At 53.5% G+C, this 17,985-nt stretch overlaps 1 protein-coding gene across 1 annotated transcript in view; it reads left to right on the top strand.

Moving 5' to 3' along the window:
- LOC135451195 (transmembrane protein 121) overlaps positions 1-17,604 on the top strand; it is a 36,128-nt gene extending 18,524 nt beyond the window's left edge. The window contains exon 2 of the mRNA XM_064720144.1: positions 14,913-17,604. Within this exon, the coding sequence (XP_064576214.1) occupies positions 15,535-16,473 (939 nt within the window). The 5' untranslated portion in view covers positions 14,913-15,534 and the 3' untranslated portion in view covers positions 16,474-17,604. The remainder of the gene's footprint in view (positions 1-14,912) is intronic.
- The last annotated feature ends 381 nt before the right edge of the window (positions 17,605-17,985 follow it).

Raw genomic sequence — 17,985 nt, 5'->3', positions numbered from 1 at the left:
CAAAAATGGAGACTTTTCCAGGGACTGCCCAAAATGAGTAATGCTGCTCCTTGCTGCAGGATCCCAAAACACTCCCTGCTGCTGGGGGTTACTGCAGCCCACAGAAACTGGCTTGGCACCGAGGAGCCTCCTGTCTCTGGAGCTCACCATCACAAAGAGAAGCTCACTGGGGTATTTTCAGTGTTCCTGGATGGAGGAGGAAGGAATGGATCTGACTCCATGTTCTAAGAAGGGTAATTTATTATTTTGTGATATTATATTAAATAATGCTATGCTAAAACTGTACTAAAGAATAGAGAAAGGATACTTACAGAAGGCTTAACAAGACACTAATTAAAAACCCCTGACTCTCCAGAGTCCTGACACAGCTGGACTGTGATTGGTCATTAAGTAACAACAATTTACATGTTAGATAAATAATGTCCAACCACATTCCAAAGCAGCAAAACACAGGAGAAGCAATCAGATAATTACTGTTTTCCTTTTTCTCTGAGGCTTCTCAGCTTCCCAGGAGAGAAATCCTGGCAAAGGGATTTTTCAGAAAATATGATGGTGGCATGTCACCATGTGGGATCCCTTCCTACAGGCTGTCCCCAATGCTGCCTGCAGCCAGTGCTGTCCAGCAGGACACAGGGATGACTGATGGCTCATTCCCAGGAGCTGGGGTTGCTGTGGCAGGTCTGGCACTGGCAGGGAGGGACAGATGTGCCCCGTGTTTCTTGTACAAGGTTCCCCCTCTCCCTCCTGCTTCTCTGCATTGTCCTCCTGCTGGTGGTGCTCAGCTGGCTGCTGAAGGCCAGGCTGTGTAGGAGCCACAGGAGGGGAATCCCAGCACCAGTGGCAGATTTCTGTGGTGATGAATGGTTAGCTGTTTTTCAAGCCCTTGTTTGGATTTACAGAAGGGGTGTGTTTACACACGTGTAATTCATTCAAAAAAGCTGTATATAGTTATTATTTAAGCATAATCTGGAGTAAATCAGCATTGCACTGTGTGTGTCCCAATCAGTTTAAAGCTGAGCTGAGATCAAATCAGTGCCAGGCTGACTCTGGCTGTGCTCTCCCCATCTTGCCATAGCCCAGGCGCCGAGGCTTACAGGGGTCCTGCAGGGCACAGCTCACACAAACATCATGCACAATTTCCCTTGTGTTCCCCCTCAGAGGAGAGAAAAGCCAGCTCGCTGTGGTCTCTCCTGCAAGTGTACTCGAGCTGTGTTGGAGCGCAGCACAAAGAAATCAGCTTTCCATGGGAGGAGAATACAAAGATGTGCCCAAAGAGCCATAGGTGGCTCAGTATTCTCGTAGGAACACAGACCAGTGTGCTCCTCATTCCCCCAGGACCAGGGAGCTTTGGAGGCTCAAGGGACCCCCTGCCCTAGCCACAAGGCAGGGCTGAGCACTGCAGAGGGGCTGTACCCCCCAGCTCTCACTGCAAGCTGCCCTCACTTCTTGTGGACAAACAAGTCCAGGAGGTGGAAAGGATGTCCTGCCTGGGCCAGCTCACCTGGCAGGACATCAGGGGTTGCTGATGTGCTTACAAACCCCCAGCTGGCCCCACAGGCATGGGGCACAGCCTCCAGCTCCAGCCCATCCCACAGGAGCAGGGGGATACTGTGACACACAATGGGGCCGGCAAGAGGTGTTTGGGAAGAAGGGATTCAGGGGGCACTGCAGGACACAGCACAAGGTGAAAGCAGGGTCCCACCACTCCTACAGGGCTTTGTTTGGCTGGGGAGTGGGGCAGCTCCATCCCAAAAGCAGAGCTTCCCCTGCAGAGCATCCCAGCCAAGCTGAGGAGCCCCACAAGAGGAGCACTGTCCTCCCCCAGACTGCGGCACCCCCAGACAAGCCAGGAGCAAACCACCCAGCTTGCATTCTCCATCCACTTGGTTCAGCAAAGCTGAAATAACAGAAATCACATTGGAACCAGTCCTTGGGGGGCCAGAGATGCTCCAAGTCTGGAGAGAGCAGAGAGCTGCTGGTGCTTGCCCTGGAAGAGCTGTTCCAGCTGCACAGCCCTCAGCTCTGTTTCCAAGGTGGGAACACCTGGCACTGGGTTTGTGGTGAGCTCAGTCCTTGGCCAGTGCCTGCCCCAGCCCCAGGAAGCCCAGAGGGGCCAGCCAGGCACTGGGGCAGGACCAGGGTTGGAGGATTCCCCTCTCAGCTGCACAATTCCTGCTGCACCCCACAGACCACAGAAATCCGTGATTTTCTGTTCCTCATTTGGCCTCTGTGCTCATTCCCAGCCCCCCTGGGCTCGCAGAGGACGTGGGGATGCCCCTGCAGGGAAGAGCTGAGCCTGCTGGTGGCTGCAAGGTGCAGGCATGATGTGACAGACCTTGGCTAGCTAATTACAGAGCAATTAACCACCCAGAGCGGGGCCATCCTTAATGAGGCAGATCTGTAAATACAGGGAAGAGCTGAAATGCACAGGGACACAGCAGAGCTCCCCTGGAGGAGTGGTGGTGAGGATCCCCCGGCTCTCACCTCCTCCAGGGGCACCTGGGCTTCCAGGAACCCTGAGCAGAAATGGTTGTTGCCTCGTGAGGCCACGGGGATCCATGGGAGGGATCCCAGCCAGAGGGTGGGAAAGGCTGGGGCTGAGCAGGGGTGGGAGAGGGAAATGATGGTGCAAAAATCAGTGCAAGACGTTGGCGTGGTGCTTGGGGAGGGCTGCCAGAAGCAGCTTCAGAATGCAAATTCAAATAGCAGCTGATGGCAGCTGCACTCACTGTGCCTCTGCAGCCAGGTGAGGTTTTGCCAGCCCAGCAGTGGCCCTGGTGTCCCCCTGGTCCCTACAGCCTCCCCAAATCTCACCACATCCTTAGCTGGGATTCAGCACTGCCTGTTTTGTACACGAGGGATGCTCTGCAAACATCAGCTTTCCTCTACCTCATGCAGTTGAAAATTCAGTGAGAAACACCTGCCATTTACCACATTTCATGTTTGCCACCATCATATTTTCTGAAAAATCCTCTTTGCCCAGGATTCTTCTCCTGGGAAGCTGAGAAGCCTCAGAGGAAAAGGAAAACAATATTATCTGATTTGCTTTTCCTGTGTTTTGCTGCTTTGGAATGTGGTTTGGAGATTGGTTGTCCATCAGGTGGTTGTTTGATTGGTTTCATGTGAATTGTTTTTACTTAATGACCAATCACGGTCAGACTGTGTTGGACTCTGAAGAGTCACAGGTTTTTCATTATTATCTTGTTTAGCCTTCTGTCTGTATCCTTTCAATATAATATAATATAATATAATATAATATAATATAATATAATATAATATAATATAATATAATATAATATAATATAATATAATATAATATAATATAATATAATATAATATAATATAATATAATATAATCAGCCTTCTAAGAACATGGAGTCAGACTCATCATTTCCTTCCCTCATCTGGAGACCCCAAAAAATCCCACACATGTTCTCTCTGGAAAACTGGGAAATGTCTCCACTCCACACTTCATCCCCCGTTCCCAGGCAAGGGATTCCCTCCCAGTGAGGGAGAATATGTGTAATGACTTTGTGGCCATTGGTAGATAGAAAGGGGTTTTATTGCTCTTCCCTTTGTTTGGCATCAGTTGGGAGTGAGGTTTGAATCCTCTCCCCCTGGATCTGTGTTTTCTAGCAAACCACATTCATTGTTCCTGAAAAGTCCAAGCCATCTGTTACTTCAAATGCAATCTAAAGTTATCAGCAGAGGGGAGGGTAAAATGACCCCAGAGAGAAAGGAAATATTTCTGAGGCTGAACAAAGCATCCCAGGATTGCTCCTAGCCACTCTTTGTAGTTGTTTTATTTTGCTCCAAACCCCAAGTGCAAATAATTAAATGACTGCCAAACAGAAATAATTTATATTGAATTTTCAGCCTCTCTGCCAGACCAAAACTAACTTGTCATTCTGACACCCCCAAGCAGTGCCAGGGAGGGGAGATGCTCCCTGTGCTGCCCTGGGGACACCCCAAACCCCACCTGTGATGCACTCACAGCCCCATGGCTGTCCCCTGGAGCTGGGGGTGCCCTCACTGCCATGGCCTGACTGCCTGGCTGGCATCAGCAGCAGGACAGCTTCCCATGCACAATTTGATTTCAGATGCTGGAAAAGAGAATGAAAAATTAGTCCATTCTGAGCATGTTTAGAAAGGAATGACTTCAAAAATTAACAATTCAGGGCAAGTCTCATTTTTTAAAAGATGCTTCTAAATTAGCCATTTTGGGTCAGTCTCCATCTCTCATCCTCTGAATATCCCTTGTCCCTCCCATTTCATGGAGGGGAGGAAAACAGCAGCTCCTCACTCTCAAGCAGCATCTTTCAGCAGCTGGCTAAGCTGCAAAATGGATTAGCTTTGCCTTACAGCTCTGTACACAGCAATTTCAGGCTTGCACAGGAGCTGCATAGCCTTTCCAAGCAAAACATTCCCCGTGGAGCCCCTTCTGGGGATGCCAGGAGATGGAAATGAGCCTGTGGGGCAGCAGCATGCTGGGGAGCAGGGATGGAGGTGGGAGATCTGCTCCCACATCCAGAGCCAGCACTGCATGGGCGCAGGGAACATCTTCCTGCCATCAGGAATGAGGAGGGAAGGGCAAAGCACATTCATCGTGCCAGAGACTCCATGGGCAAAGCACATTTATTGTGCCACAGACTCCATGGGCAAAGCACATTTATTGAGCCAGAGACTCCACGGGCAAAGCACATTTATTGAGCCAGAGACTCCATGGGCAAAGCACATTTATTGTGCCACAGACTCCATGGGCAAAGCACATTCATGGTGCCAGAGATTCCATGGGCAAAGCACATTCATTGTGCCAGAGATTCCATGGGCAAAGCACATTTATTGTGCCAGAGATTCCATGGGCAAAGCACATTTATTGTGCCACAGACTCCATGGGCAAAGCACATTTATTGAGCCAGAGACTCCATGGGCAAAGCACATTTATTGTGCCAAAGGTTCCATGGGCAAAGCACATTTATGGTGCCACAGATTCCATGGGCAAAGCACATTTATTTTGCCACAGATTCCATGGGCAAAGCACATTCATCGTGAGCCCTCTTCCCACCTCCCCTCCTCCCTCCCTCCCTCCCTCCCTCCACAGAGAGACCCGAATAGCAAGAGCCTGCTTTTGAGGTTGGAAGTCAGGTTTAGAATTTTAATGATATCCTGTATCCCACAGCCTTTTATTTGGGGAGAAACCGCTGTAAATGACCCATTTTTCTTCATATAATGATAATCATTACCAAGAGGAAAATGAGCACTGAAGCTGGGCACAAACGCAGTCACATACTGGATGGGGTGGCTGATTCTGACTGGCAAAATGCTACATGGAGAAATATACCTTTTATACTTAGGAGGAACATAAAGATGTCTTTAAGCACGCATGTAAATTTGTAACAAATAAGTCACTGTGGCTTGCTGGAGAGAGCAGCCGTAAATATTTGATCTGTTTGGCAGAAAGCTCCAGCACAGCAAAGTGTCACATCCTCCTGCCACATCCTCCTGCCACATCCTCCTGTCACATCCTCCTGGGGACAGGACCTGCCTGTGCTGTCAGGTGGGGAGCCCATCTCCCATCATCTCCCATCTCCCATCTGAGCTCCTCCTCACCCAGGACCTGGCAAGGAGCAATCTGGGAGCTTCCCACACCTCGGGCATGGCCCCTGCTCCTGGTTTGTTTAAAGGAGGACAAGAGTTTCATTAGCAAGGAAAGCCTGAACAGCCAAGTTTGTGCAAACAAAAGCCTCAGTCCCAAAAGCAGCACTCCCCTCTGGGGTGCTGTCTGACCCACAGCTCACGCCCCTGCAGGGGCACTTGTGCTGGTCTGAGCTGCTCTGGTGGAATCGTCCCCACCTGGCTGGGGATGGATGTCATTGAGAGGGAATAGTGGAATACACAAGTTATTGCCTCAAATCCCCCAGGCCATGCTTGTCTCAGCCCCCCAGCCCCTTCCTGGGCTGGCACATGTGCAAGGGGCTGTGGCAGCTCCCAGCACCGCTCCTGCCTGGCTCCCAGGGATGGGCAGGAGGTGCTGGGGTGGCTTTCCTTTCAGGTGGCACTCAAGGCACCTCATTTAGTTCCCAGACTTCAGCCTAGAAGTCACCAGCTGCCTCTGAGCACAGTGTTCAAGCAGCTAAAAGTTCAATTAGGTGTGACCCAAGGAAAACCTATAAACATGTAATTGATTGGGAGAGTGAGTCCTGAGCCCAGGTGATTGCTCTCTTCTGGAGTGGCCTGTAGCAGCCCTTGGACTGGCTCATATTCCAAGGAGGGAGCTGGTTAGGTCTCTGAGTGATAGAAGGGGCCTGGTCTCTGGCTGCTGGAATTGAATTAGACATCAACAAGACAGATTTTATTAGATTTATTAGATGGCTGGTAGAGAGAAGGCTAGAAACCAGAGGAAGAGAAGTGTCTTCCCAGTGACCCCAGGGCTGCCATTATTTTTCTTGCACTGTGTCAGATGGGTGCAGTGTCATCTCCCAGGTGATGGCAGAGCAGCAGATGCCAGCACTGCCCCATCCCAGAGGCTGAGGCATGGGCAGGGTGAGGAGGGTGACCTCGAGCTCAGTGCCAGAGAGGCTGTTCCAGAGGGAGCTGGCACTGGCTTCACATGGACTTCATGATGGAGAACAAGTGCAGAGCAGAGCACCCTGAGGCCCATGTGCAGCCCCAGCTGTGATTTCAGACAGGTTCCCAGCTGTCTGCTGCGGGTGCACCACCAGCAGTTCTCAAGCTGCTCAGGCTTCCTGACAACCAGCATCGAGCTGCTCACATCAATAATTAACATTGCACCAGCCTTGCCAAAATAAATTCAGCAGCCGTATGGCAAGGCAAAGGTCCTTTGATTTCACAGGCTGCCCATCACTTCTGTCTTGTGTGCTGTCCCTGTATTACAAAGGTTTGAGGTGAGCTTTCCACTCAGGAAAATGCCATGATGTTAATGGTGGAGCTTTTACTGGGATACACCCTGCTTCTGCTCAAGAGTCAGTGCCCTGGGGAGCAGAAGAAGCTGAGATGCCTTCTCATGTCCTGGGGAGCTGGCTCAGCTGTCAGCGTGGCAAGCTGAGCAGCAGCATGGCTGCTCCCAGGGCAGATGGCTGCCTTAGGCCTGGGGGAGCAGCAGGATGCCACATGTCACCAGAGGACGAGAGCTGCTGTCACAGGAGGGTCTCTGAGGGGCAGACTGGGAAATAAACCCTGTGGAACCAGGCAGGCATCACCAGCATTCCACCTCAGGGTAGCCTGGGAGCACAGAGAGCAGCAAAATCACCCCAAGGATCATCTGGCTGCCCACATCTGCTGCTCCTGCAGAGGCTGAGCCCTGGAGTGCTGAGTCCCTGCCAGGGACGTGTCCCACAGCCCAGGTGTGTGGCTGGGCAGAGGATGGCCGTGCCGGGCTCAGTGGGAGCCAGCAGACACAATCTCCTATCATCACAGCCCCTGCTCTGCTTCTCCATTCCACCAGAACAGCCAGCAGCTGCCTCCTGTTAATTAGGAGCAGAACAATCACTCTTAATCAAAGGCCAGACTGGTGGCAGCAGCAGCAGCAGCCTGCCAAGCTCATCCCACCTCCACTAACCCTGTGCTGGGGGCAAAGGGAATTACAGGGGCACAGTTGTTTCTGTGCCACCACAGCCTGGCAGCAGGGACAAGCTGGATGCCACTCCCAGGCAGGGCAGAGGTGCCACCTGCTTTGTGTAGGAGGAGAGGAGAGGGAGAGGAGAGGAAGAGGAGAGGAAGAGGAAGAGAGGAGAGGAGAGGAGAGGGAGAGGGAGAGGGGAAGATCCTTCCAGCCTGTCCTGCAGAGTCATCCCTGGCTGAGCACCCTCTCACACAGGCAGGAGGTGCCAGCAGAGCTCAGATGCATCTTCCCTGGTAGATCTCCAGAGTTCTGCCCTAGAGCTTCCAGCATCTCCTTCCCCACAAGCATGTTTTTAGCACCAGGAAACTCCCAGTGCTCTCCTATTTATAGCTTCACACTCCAGTTTTCATTTTATTTTAATTAGCTGATTCCCTCTCCCACCTGCTCTCAGGCACCCAGTGCATTGGGTGAGGGTGCTGGGAGCAGCACTCAGCAAAGTTTGTACCTCTCTGCCAGCACCCAGGAGAGTGAGGACAAGATGAGCAAGAGCAGGAAGCTTTCCATCCTCCATCTGCAGGGATTTCCAGCAGGCACTGGGGGAAGGCATCTGTGTGAGGACTCTGCTCTGGCTCCATGATTTCCTTTCCCCCAGCACTGACAGTGGGAGGTTATCTGAGGACATGGCTGTGAGTCACACACCAAAGTACATCCTCAGGCTACTGAAATCGGATCCAAGCTTTGTGCTCCGCTCCTGGTGTTTGCATTCATGCCTACTGATGGCACAGGAAAAATCCAAGCTGTGGTCTCTGTGTGCAGGTGACACTTGTTGACCACTTGAGGAGGGCCTGGACAGAAAGAGACAGAGACCTTTGTATCCAGCAGGGGTCAGAGCTGGTGGTGTGCTGCTGGGTTTTAGTGAGGTGATTTGTCCAACTGCGAGTTGCAGGTGCACTCTCAGCCCTGCCACGCCTGGGGCAGGAAGTCCTTTTGTTCCTTTTTGATAGCACAGCTCCTTCAGAGCAAAGCCAAACAGTTTCGTGGGCAGGGACAGGAGCAGTGAGGGTGTTGGTTTGAGCTGCAGACAGCTCCCTCTGGGGTGAGCTGGGAGTGTGCTGGAGGAAACATGTAAAATCCAACAGCATCTCCCAAAAAGGAGGGAGAAGCCTGGAAAACAAAAAACCCCAAACCAAGGAAACAAAAAGAGAGTTTAGTTGGGTCAAATTCCCCCAGCAGGGGCAAATCCTGCGTTTGCAGGAGCACTGGCACTGGAGGGCAGCGGTACAGGGAGATGCTGATGATCTGGCAGAGGAGCAAGGCCAGGAGGATTCCCGAGGTAGCAGAGAGGGAAATGCCCCAGGACCAGTGGGCAAAGCTCTGCTGGAGAGGGATAAAGAGTGCGAGGAGCCTGCAGGAGGGTGGGGATAACTCAGTGAGCAGAACCTGCACTCCCTGAACTCCACGTGCATCTCTCACTCTGGCAAACATATTCAGACAGATGTTTGCCAATTGTGCCCTTTTTGGCAACAAACCAATGAACTGTGGGGGATTTCGATGCTTTTATATCTGGGGTTTGGTCCAGATTAGATCAAAATCTTGAAAATGCACCCAACTTGGAAACGCCAAGAAATTCCTCTGCAGAAGCATTTTTGCTGGGAAAATGGTAAATTGTGTTGGTAAAACCAAAATGTAGTATTACAATTTCACAATTTATGTACAAGTCAAAATGAATCATTTACCTTTAACTATTTTTAAACACCCAGAACATGTAAAAAGGCACCTTTTTTTTGACATGTCTGTCAAATATCATCAAACTCAGCATGGTTGTGAATGGGGAGATGTTCCCAGCAGCTGCGGCTGCCTGTGTCAGCAGAAGAGCCCTGACCAGGATGGCTGTGGGGGACAAATCTGGGAACAAAAAGGCCATCTGTCCATCCATCCATCTGTCCATGCAGCCAGCCTGTGCAGGGCTCTGCTTTGGGCAAGCAGCATTTCCCCACCCCATCACCAAAGCAATGTGATTGAGAGGGTAATTTTAGGAGTTTTTTTTCCTATTCAGGCAACAGTTCTGGTACCTTCTGCTTGTGTTTGTTTTTGGGAAAGGGGGCTGAAATGAACCCCAAGGGGACTGAGGGTGTTTGCAGCAGGAGAGCACAGTTGATGCACTCACTGGTATAAGCAGCAGCTGGCTTTGTCTGATATGGCATTGTTGATTTTGAGCAGGATCTAGGAACAGTTTGCAGCTCTCTCTCCATCTCTTGATGGGCCTACACAGTAAATTATCTGCAGTCATTAGCAAGTGGGCTGCTTCCTCCTTCAGACACAATTAGTGGGCAGGGTCCGGAAAAATCTTCCTCAATCTCATTTCCTTCACAGGATGTGCTGGAGAGCCCGGTGCTGCCTTGGAGGAGGCGGGGCAGAGCCGCTGCCCACAGCGACCTTCCCTTGCGATATTTAGTGCAATACCACATTCCCTGTTCCTCAGGGTAGCAGCATCCCCCTTCCCTGCCTCCCTGCCTGCCTCTGATGGTCCCCAGAGACTGCCTGGGGTGGCCGAGGTGGAACCTCACCTCCAGGTCAGTGAGGCTGAACTGCAGAGGCTCGAGGAAAAGCTGGTTTAGAGTTTCATCTTAGTCAACACAGAGCTTGCCCTGCCTGCAAGCGCCATCCTTACGTGGTGCACACCCACAGGTGGTTCAGGGAGTCACAAATGGTGGAAGCAATGAGCAGCAGTGTGGTGCACACTCACAGGAGGCTCAGGGAGTCACAAATGGTGTAAGCAATGAGCAGCAGCGTGGTGCACACCCACAGGTGGTTCAGGGAGTCACAAATGGTGGAAGCAATGAGCAGCAGCGTGGTGCTCACTCACAGCTGGTTCAGGGGGTCACAAATGGTGGAAGCAATGAGCAGCAGCGTGGTGCACACTCACAGCTGGTTCAGGGAGTCACAAATGGTGGAAGCAATGAGCAGCAGCGTGGTGCACACTCACAGCTGGTTCAGGGAGTCACAAATGGTGGAAGCAATGAGCAGCAGTGTGGTGCACACTCACAGGAGGTTCAGGGAGTCACAAATGGTGGAAGCAATGAGCAGTAGTGTGGTGCACACCCACAGGTGGTTCAGGGAGTCACAAATGGTGGAAGCAATGAGCAGCAGCGTGGTGCACACTCACAGGTGGTTCAGGGAGTCACAAATGGTGGAAGCAATGAGCAGCAGCGTGGTGCACACTCACAGGCGGTTCAGGGAGTCACAAATGGTGGAAGCAATGAGCAGCAGCGTGGTGCATGGTCACAGGAGGTTCAGGGAGTCTGGGTCTCAGGGCCCTGGCTGCAGCTCCCTGGGGCACAGCCCGCTGCCAGGGAGTGGTGCCATCGCTTGGTGCCTCTGCCACAGCTGCCCTGGAGTCCTGTGCAGAGGTTTTTGTGCCCATCACCTCCTCTCAGCCCACGCTGCCAGGTGGGAGAAGGCCCTGGTGGAGCAGCAGCTCTCCAGAGGGCTGAAGGGCCAAGTGAGGGAGAGCTTTGGATTTACACTCGGGAAAAGTGGAATAAATCAAAGCAATTAAAGTGCAAATGAAGCTTTAAGCAATGCGGCATCCTAATTACCTGGGAAGCGCGTTGTGTATACTTCTGTCTCACTCCCTTTTTTAAAATAGACAGGATCCAAATTACATAAATAATTTAAATTAATTTGCCAGGTAGAGCTGGGCTTTGGGAAGTGCTGTTAATGACGATGTTTTGCAGGGGCTCCAGGAGCCCTGCAGGCTGTCTGCAGCCGAGGCTCCCGGGCTGGGATTTGGGGTTTTGTGTGCGGATCCTGCAGGGAGGGGCTGAACAGAGGCAGGAGAGGAGGGCTCGGTGATGGGCAGCCTGAAAGGGCAGAGCCAGCGGTAATTAATCACCGCAATTAGCCACAGGCATCGCAGGCAAAAGCACAGTTTGGTTTTCTTCCAGACTACCTGGGCTGGTGCTGGAGCAAGGCTGTGACCACACGTCCTTGGGTAACCACCAGTGCTTTGTAGATCCAGGAGAGCCGGGAAAAAGAAGTGCAAGACCAAGAAATAACTTCTGAGTCAGAGTAGAGGTGCCAGGGGAATAGGGCAAGGTCTGGCTGCACCAATGCTGCTGCTGTCCCTTGGTGCCAGAGGAAGCAGGGCAGCGGTGAGAGTGCAAACCTTGCCCTTCAGCCGGCTTTGGACTCATCTGCAGGACCCCTGAGTCTCTCCAGGAAACCAGCAGCCCCCTCCATTCCCACTGAAGCCTCTCCCACCCTGCAGGGCAGCTGGGCTGGGAAATGGGGTGTCCCCAAGCACACCCTGGAGATGGAGAGGGGACAGGCTGCTGCTCCCATTCCCCTTCCCTGGGGGGGCTGGATGCTGGCCTTGGGCTCTGCCTTCTCAGCTGGTGACACACTGAGTGTCACTGAGGTCATTTGCTCACTCCAGTGCATTGGGGCTGTTTGGGTAGGGTAGAAGTAGAGGAGAAGAAGCAATTAGGGATTGAATTTTGTCCTGGTAAGGAGGCCTGTAGTTGCCAAGACTGAAGCATCGCTTCATCACCTGCTTGTGGGAGTCCTGGCACCAAGAGGGATGCCAAAGCTGTCAGATCCCTTCTCTAGGAAGCTGCCAGCCTGGCTCACTGATATCCATAGCACTCCAAGCCCATTGTGTTCAGGTGGGCTGCCTTTTATTTACAAGAATTCCTGCAGGAAGGAAGTTTTGTGAATACTCGTCTGAACAAATATTTGCCTCAGATGTGCTTTGTGGCTGTCTGACGTGGTTATTGTCTTGCTTACTCAGCACAGTTCTCAGGCAGTTTCCTGAATGTACTGTCCAATGTGGTCATTTAGAGGTTACCAGGTAATGATTGTTTAAAAACGACCTGCTTTTGTCTAGTAGTCCTCCCAGGAGAGTTTTATGTGCCCCCTCCCGACAGGCTGGTCAGGCATCACTCACATTGGCGAGCTCTGCTCCATGGATCTACAAAGGACACCAGGGAGTGAGGGGTGGGGGAATCACCAGCTCCTGGGAAAGCAGGAGAAGGGCTTGCACTGCAGCAAATGCTTGGAAACAATTTGGACAAGGCAAGAGAGGTGCTCACCCTGGGCAGTGCGTGGTGTGACCGGGGAGGAAGCAGTCCCCGAGCGCTGTGACTCAGTCCCTTCCTCCCCTCTCAAAGGGCACCACCAGAAATGTTTGTCAGACCCAGCCCGGGCTGCCGTGAGCCCTTCAGGAGCAGACAGCGGGGAAGGATCTGCCATCTGAGCCTGTTTTCTTTGCTGCAAACGATCTGCTCAGCAGCGGTGGTTAAAGACCTGTTGGCCTCTGCTGTAAACACTGAATTAACACCTTTCGGTGCCCTGGGTGTTCTCCAGGAGGCACCAAAGGGTTTCCTGTCTGGTTTCATGTAGGCATGAGGAGAGAGCTGTGCCTTCCCCCAGCTCCCCAGAGCACATCAGGAACTCCAGGGCACGGGGGCAGGATTTACAAGCAAGCTGCTTCTGTACCTTGCTGTGCTGTGATGCGACCCACTGCCCTTTAAATAACCGCCGTCTTTTGAAGGCATAAATACTTACAGGGTGAAAGAAAAAAAAAAGCCACCATTCCCTCCTGAAAGAGCTAATTTATCTGGAATTGTCTATCCTTGGCTATAAATCCTCTGTAAAACTTGGCATGAGTTTTGAGCCAGTTGCAGCAGTGACCGTATATTTTTATCCAAAACCTCGAGAAAGAACAAATTGAAGCCCCAAACGGCAGCTCTGAGTTGTTGCAGAGCCACGCTGGCAAGTGGGGCTGCAGGGACTGCCTTGCCTGGGAAGCACCATGCAGCATTTCTCATGAATTCCCACCACATCTTTTCGGTTTCTTTCTGAGCAATTCCTGCTTGAGAAATTATTTTAACGTGCCAGTTTTCCTTGCTGGCAGACTCAGAAGAGCATCCCGAGGGTCCTGGCTGGAGCAGCAGCCTTAAGTCCCTTGCTAACGTTTGCTGAGCACCACATCCTTTTTAAACCAGGGCACAGGTACGTGCATCCCTCCTGTCCACCTACTCAGGCACAAGGCAGGGCTGGCTCTGACTCATCTGGCTTCCCACTTTCTCTTCTTTGTTCTTCTTGTCTCCCTGAAGCAGGAAAGGATCCAGCTCTTATTTAAATGAGGCCCTATAAACATAAGCAGCTGCAAAGTAGGGCAGGTTTTTAATGGCTTACACCTCCTTGAGCTTGGCTTCTTCCCTTCAGCCTCTGTGGCTGTGATCAGGGTCTGTCTCCACGTGAGCAGTTCGGTGACATTTTTGCATGCACTGGGACCTACCTGTTCATTTCTGGGAGTGCATTCCCTGCACAGAAAAGATTAACAAATTAATTAGGCAAGCACAGCATGACAAGGAGGAGCTGTGCCCACAAGCAGCTGAACCAGTCCAGAGAGCTGCTGGGACATCACGACAGCCTGGGGACAGCTTTGCCCTGTCCCCTGTGCCAGCCCTGACCTCACCCTGCTCGAGGAGGGATGTGCCCCACACCCTGGGAGCTGCTCAGGAACTGGTGGAATCCCAGGGCCGTAGTTAAGCAGAACTGTCCAGGCTGGGACCTCTGCAGTAACTTGTGGGTCTGTGTCCCTGCTGGAGCAGGGATACCTGGAATGCTGTGAACCTGTGGGTGCCCACCAGGTGTGTGGCTTTGTGTTGGTGCAGCTGGAACAGCAGAAGCACAGAGGGTGTGAGCTTGCTGAGGAGTTCTGGACAGGCAGTGCCTGTGGAAGGGCAGCAGGCTGTGATCCCTTCAGGACAGCCCGTGCTGTGTGTGCTCAGTGAAAAGCTGTTCTGCACCCTCACACACAGGCCAGGGTGTGTGTGTGCTCAGTGAAAAGCTGTTCTGCACCCTCACACACAGGCCAGGGTGTGTGTGTGCTCAGTGAAAAGCTGTTCTGCACCCTCACACACAGGCTGGGGTGTGTTTGTGCCCAGTGAAAAGCTGTTCTGGACCCTCGTGTGTGTGCTCAGTGAAAAGCTGTTCTGCACCCTCACACACAGACTGTGCTGTGTGTGTGCTCAGTGAAAAGCTGTTCTGCACCCTCACACACAGACTGTGCTGTGTGTGTGCTCAGTGAAAAGCTGTTCTGCACCCTCACACACAGCCTGTGCTGTGTCTGGGCTCAGTGAAAAGCTGTTCTGCACCCTCACACACAGGCCGGGCTGCGGTGGGTGCCCCATGGTGGGATGGCGCCTGGCGGGAGCCCGGCTTACACCGTGGTGTGCTGGAGCTGCGGGAGTGTCACTGCCACCATCCATGGTCAGCTCTCAGAGGGAGCCTAACGCTCGCTCTTTGCTGTCTTTTGCAGGAATGGAGGGATGCAGGTACGGCTGGGAGCAGCAGGACACCAGCACAGCCCTGCGGGGATAGGCCTGGAGGTGATTGCTTGTGAGGACACAGCAGGAGCCCCCCAGAGCCCGGAGGAACGTGGGATCTCACTGGGAGCAGGGAGAGCTCCCCCTCTTCCCCGTCACCTGCCGTGTTTTCAGGGATCTACACCAGGATTTGGAGCCTGGAGGCGTCTTAGTGCCATAGGACTGCTGGAGAGCCTGACAGCGATGGGGGACCCGCCAGCGAGGAGGGCCATTCCTCCAGGAGGCCCCGCACAGCCGTGAGCCCTGGCTGCTGGCGGCGGAGGGTGCCTGGGGCTGGGCTGCTCAGCCAGCCCTGGGCTGGGGGCAGAGGCACGGTGCCTGCAGGGCACGGCCGCTGAGGGGCGAAGGGCTGCCGTGGGCGCTGCAGGGGCAGCCCCGAGCCCCGGGACGGTGGGGCTGCCAGCCGAGCCTCTGCTCCTGCAGGCGCCTCTCCCCGGGGCGGCGGCGGGGGACAGGGCGGCGCTGGGCCCCTGGGCCGGCCGCGGATGCGCCCCCGCGCCGCGCCGGCGGGAGCGCTCCCCTAGCGCCGAGGGCCGCAGGGCCGCCCGCCTCGCCATGGTGCTGCCGCCGCCCGACCGGCGCCACGTCTGCCTCACCACCATCGTCATCATGACCAGCATGGCCTTCATGGACGCCTACCTGGTGGAGCAGAACCAGGGGCCCCGCAAGATCGGCGTCTGCATCATCGTGCTGGTCGGGGACATCTGCTTCCTCATCGTGCTGCGCTACGTGGCCGTGTGGGTGGGCGCCGAGGTGAAGACGGCCAAGCGGGGCTACGCCATGATCCTGTGGTTCCTCTACATCTTCGTGCTGGAGATCAAGCTGTATTTCATCTTTCAGAATTACAAAGCGGACAAGAAGAACCTGGAGACGGTGGCCAGGAAAGCTCTGACCCTGCTGCTCTCCATCTGTGTGCCGGGGCTCTACCTGGTGCTGGTGGCCTTGGACAGCATGGAGTACATACGGACCTTTCGGAAGAAAGAGGACCTGCGGGGACGCCTCTTCTGGGTGGCCCTCGACCTGCTGGATATCTTGGACATCCAGGCCAACCTGTGGGAGCCACACAGGACCGGCCTGCCCATCTGGGCAGAGGGGCTCATGTTCTTCTACTGCTACATACTCCTCCTGATCCTGCCTTGCGTGTCCCTCAGTGAGATCAGCATGCAAGGGGAGCACATTGCCCCGCAAAAAATGATGCTCTACCCCGTCCTCAGCCTGGTCACCATCAACATCGTCACCATCTTCATCCGGGCCATCAACATGATCTTGTTCCAGGACAGCAGGGTCTCCACCATCTTTATCGGCAAGAACATCATCGCCATCGCCACCAAGGCGTGCACCTTCCTGGAGTACAAGCGGCAGGTGAAGGAGTTCCCGCAGAACGCCATCGCCCTGGAGCTCCAGCAGAACTCCCTCTCGCACAACCAGACCCTGCACAGCGCACAGGGCATCCCCCACGAGCCGTCGCCCACCAGCGAGATCCTGGACACATGAGGGTGCCCCGGGCCGGCGGTGGTTCAGACGGCCCCGTGCCGAGCGGAAGGGGGATGCCGCTGCTTTCCTGCTGCCCGCTGCAAGCACGACAGACAAATCCCGGCAGTGAGGGCTCTTCTGGGCACAGGAACACCAACAGCGTTCCAATTGAGCTATGGAGTGTCCTCTAGACGTCTTCATCTCAGGTACAACCCTAGGAGTCCTCCACACAAACCAAATGGACTTGCGAAGGACCTGAACCAGCTGACCCTCTCTCCCCCTCCTGCCACCATCTCCCCTCCCGAGCAAAGACTGCTAAGGTTGCAATGTCCCTTTTTACTCCCCGAGCACCTCACCTTTACTCCAAGCCTGGATCGAAGATTTTGTTACTGGAGACCTTTTTACGGGGCGGGGACAAGGGCATAGGGGTGCGGACTGGGGGGAGGGTGGGGCGTTTCAAGCAGTAAACCCTGTGATCGTAGATGTCTCTTATCTCCAATGGTTGTGTTTACAGTTTCCTATTTATAGCGGCTCCGGGGGCTCTCAGGCTGCCCTGGGGACAGTGTCCTCCAGGTGGGTGAGCAGGGAGCCCTGCCGTGGGGAGCGGGGCTGGGGCTGGCGTGGCTGCCCTGGCCCGGGCTGAGGAGGGCTGAGCCTCCACCAGCGCCCTGCACCAGCTCTGCCAGGAGCAATATCTGACGGGCTAGGGCTAATCTAATGCTGGTGTTTTATGTATTTCGTTCACTCCAAACGACTCAGCACAATATTTCTATTTTTAGAAGGGTCCCTGTCTCTCTCTCTCCCTGCCATGGAGAGCCTCCCTGCCTGCAGCAGCCCGAGCAGCCTCCCCAGCCCCAGCACTGCTGCTGGCAGGCAGGGGCACCCACGAGGGATGTGGAACAAGGATGGCGAGGATGCATTTCACTCTGCCAGCGAGCATTTATAAAGAAGGCTGCTTTCCACAGCTACTATATTTTTAAAATAAATATTAAAAAAGGAAAAAAAAAAAAAAAAAGAAGAACAAAAAACCCAACCAAACCCCAGAACAGAGCTGGGAAGAATGTGCTGCCCCAGGCAGGTGGGTGGTGCTGAGGGGCTCAGCCAGGGTGGGAGGCGAGGGCCAGCCAAACAATAAAAGCCCCATGAGAGCAATGGCTTCTGGTGGTCTCTTTTGTGCCAGCATGGGGAGGGTGGGGCTCAGCTCTCACACAGCCCAGATCATTTGTCTCTGCTTCTGTCCACCTCCCCTGGACTCCCAGGTGCCGTCCTGAGGTTTGGTGCCCTGCACTCACTGAGCAGTGGGCCCAGAAAGGAAAGGAATCATTTCTCCAGCTGCCTGACCCTGGGGGAGGCACAAGGAGACAAGCAGAAAACCTGCATCTCAAACACGTTGAAATGGGATATTTTTGCTTTTTCTAAAGAAAATGTTGCATTTTGAGGAGATGGAATAAAATGCCTGGTGCTGTTTACATTTTCTCTCCCACATTTTCCCCTGGCTCTGCTTACTGAGTTTGACCTAAATCCACAAATCAT

Source organism: Zonotrichia leucophrys, chromosome 8 (genome assembly GCF_028769735.1).
Source record: "Zonotrichia leucophrys gambelii isolate GWCS_2022_RI chromosome 8, RI_Zleu_2.0, whole genome shotgun sequence".
Taxonomy (NCBI): domain Eukaryota; kingdom Metazoa; phylum Chordata; class Aves; order Passeriformes; family Passerellidae; genus Zonotrichia; species Zonotrichia leucophrys.
This window is presented reverse-complemented; position numbering and strand designations above follow the sequence as displayed.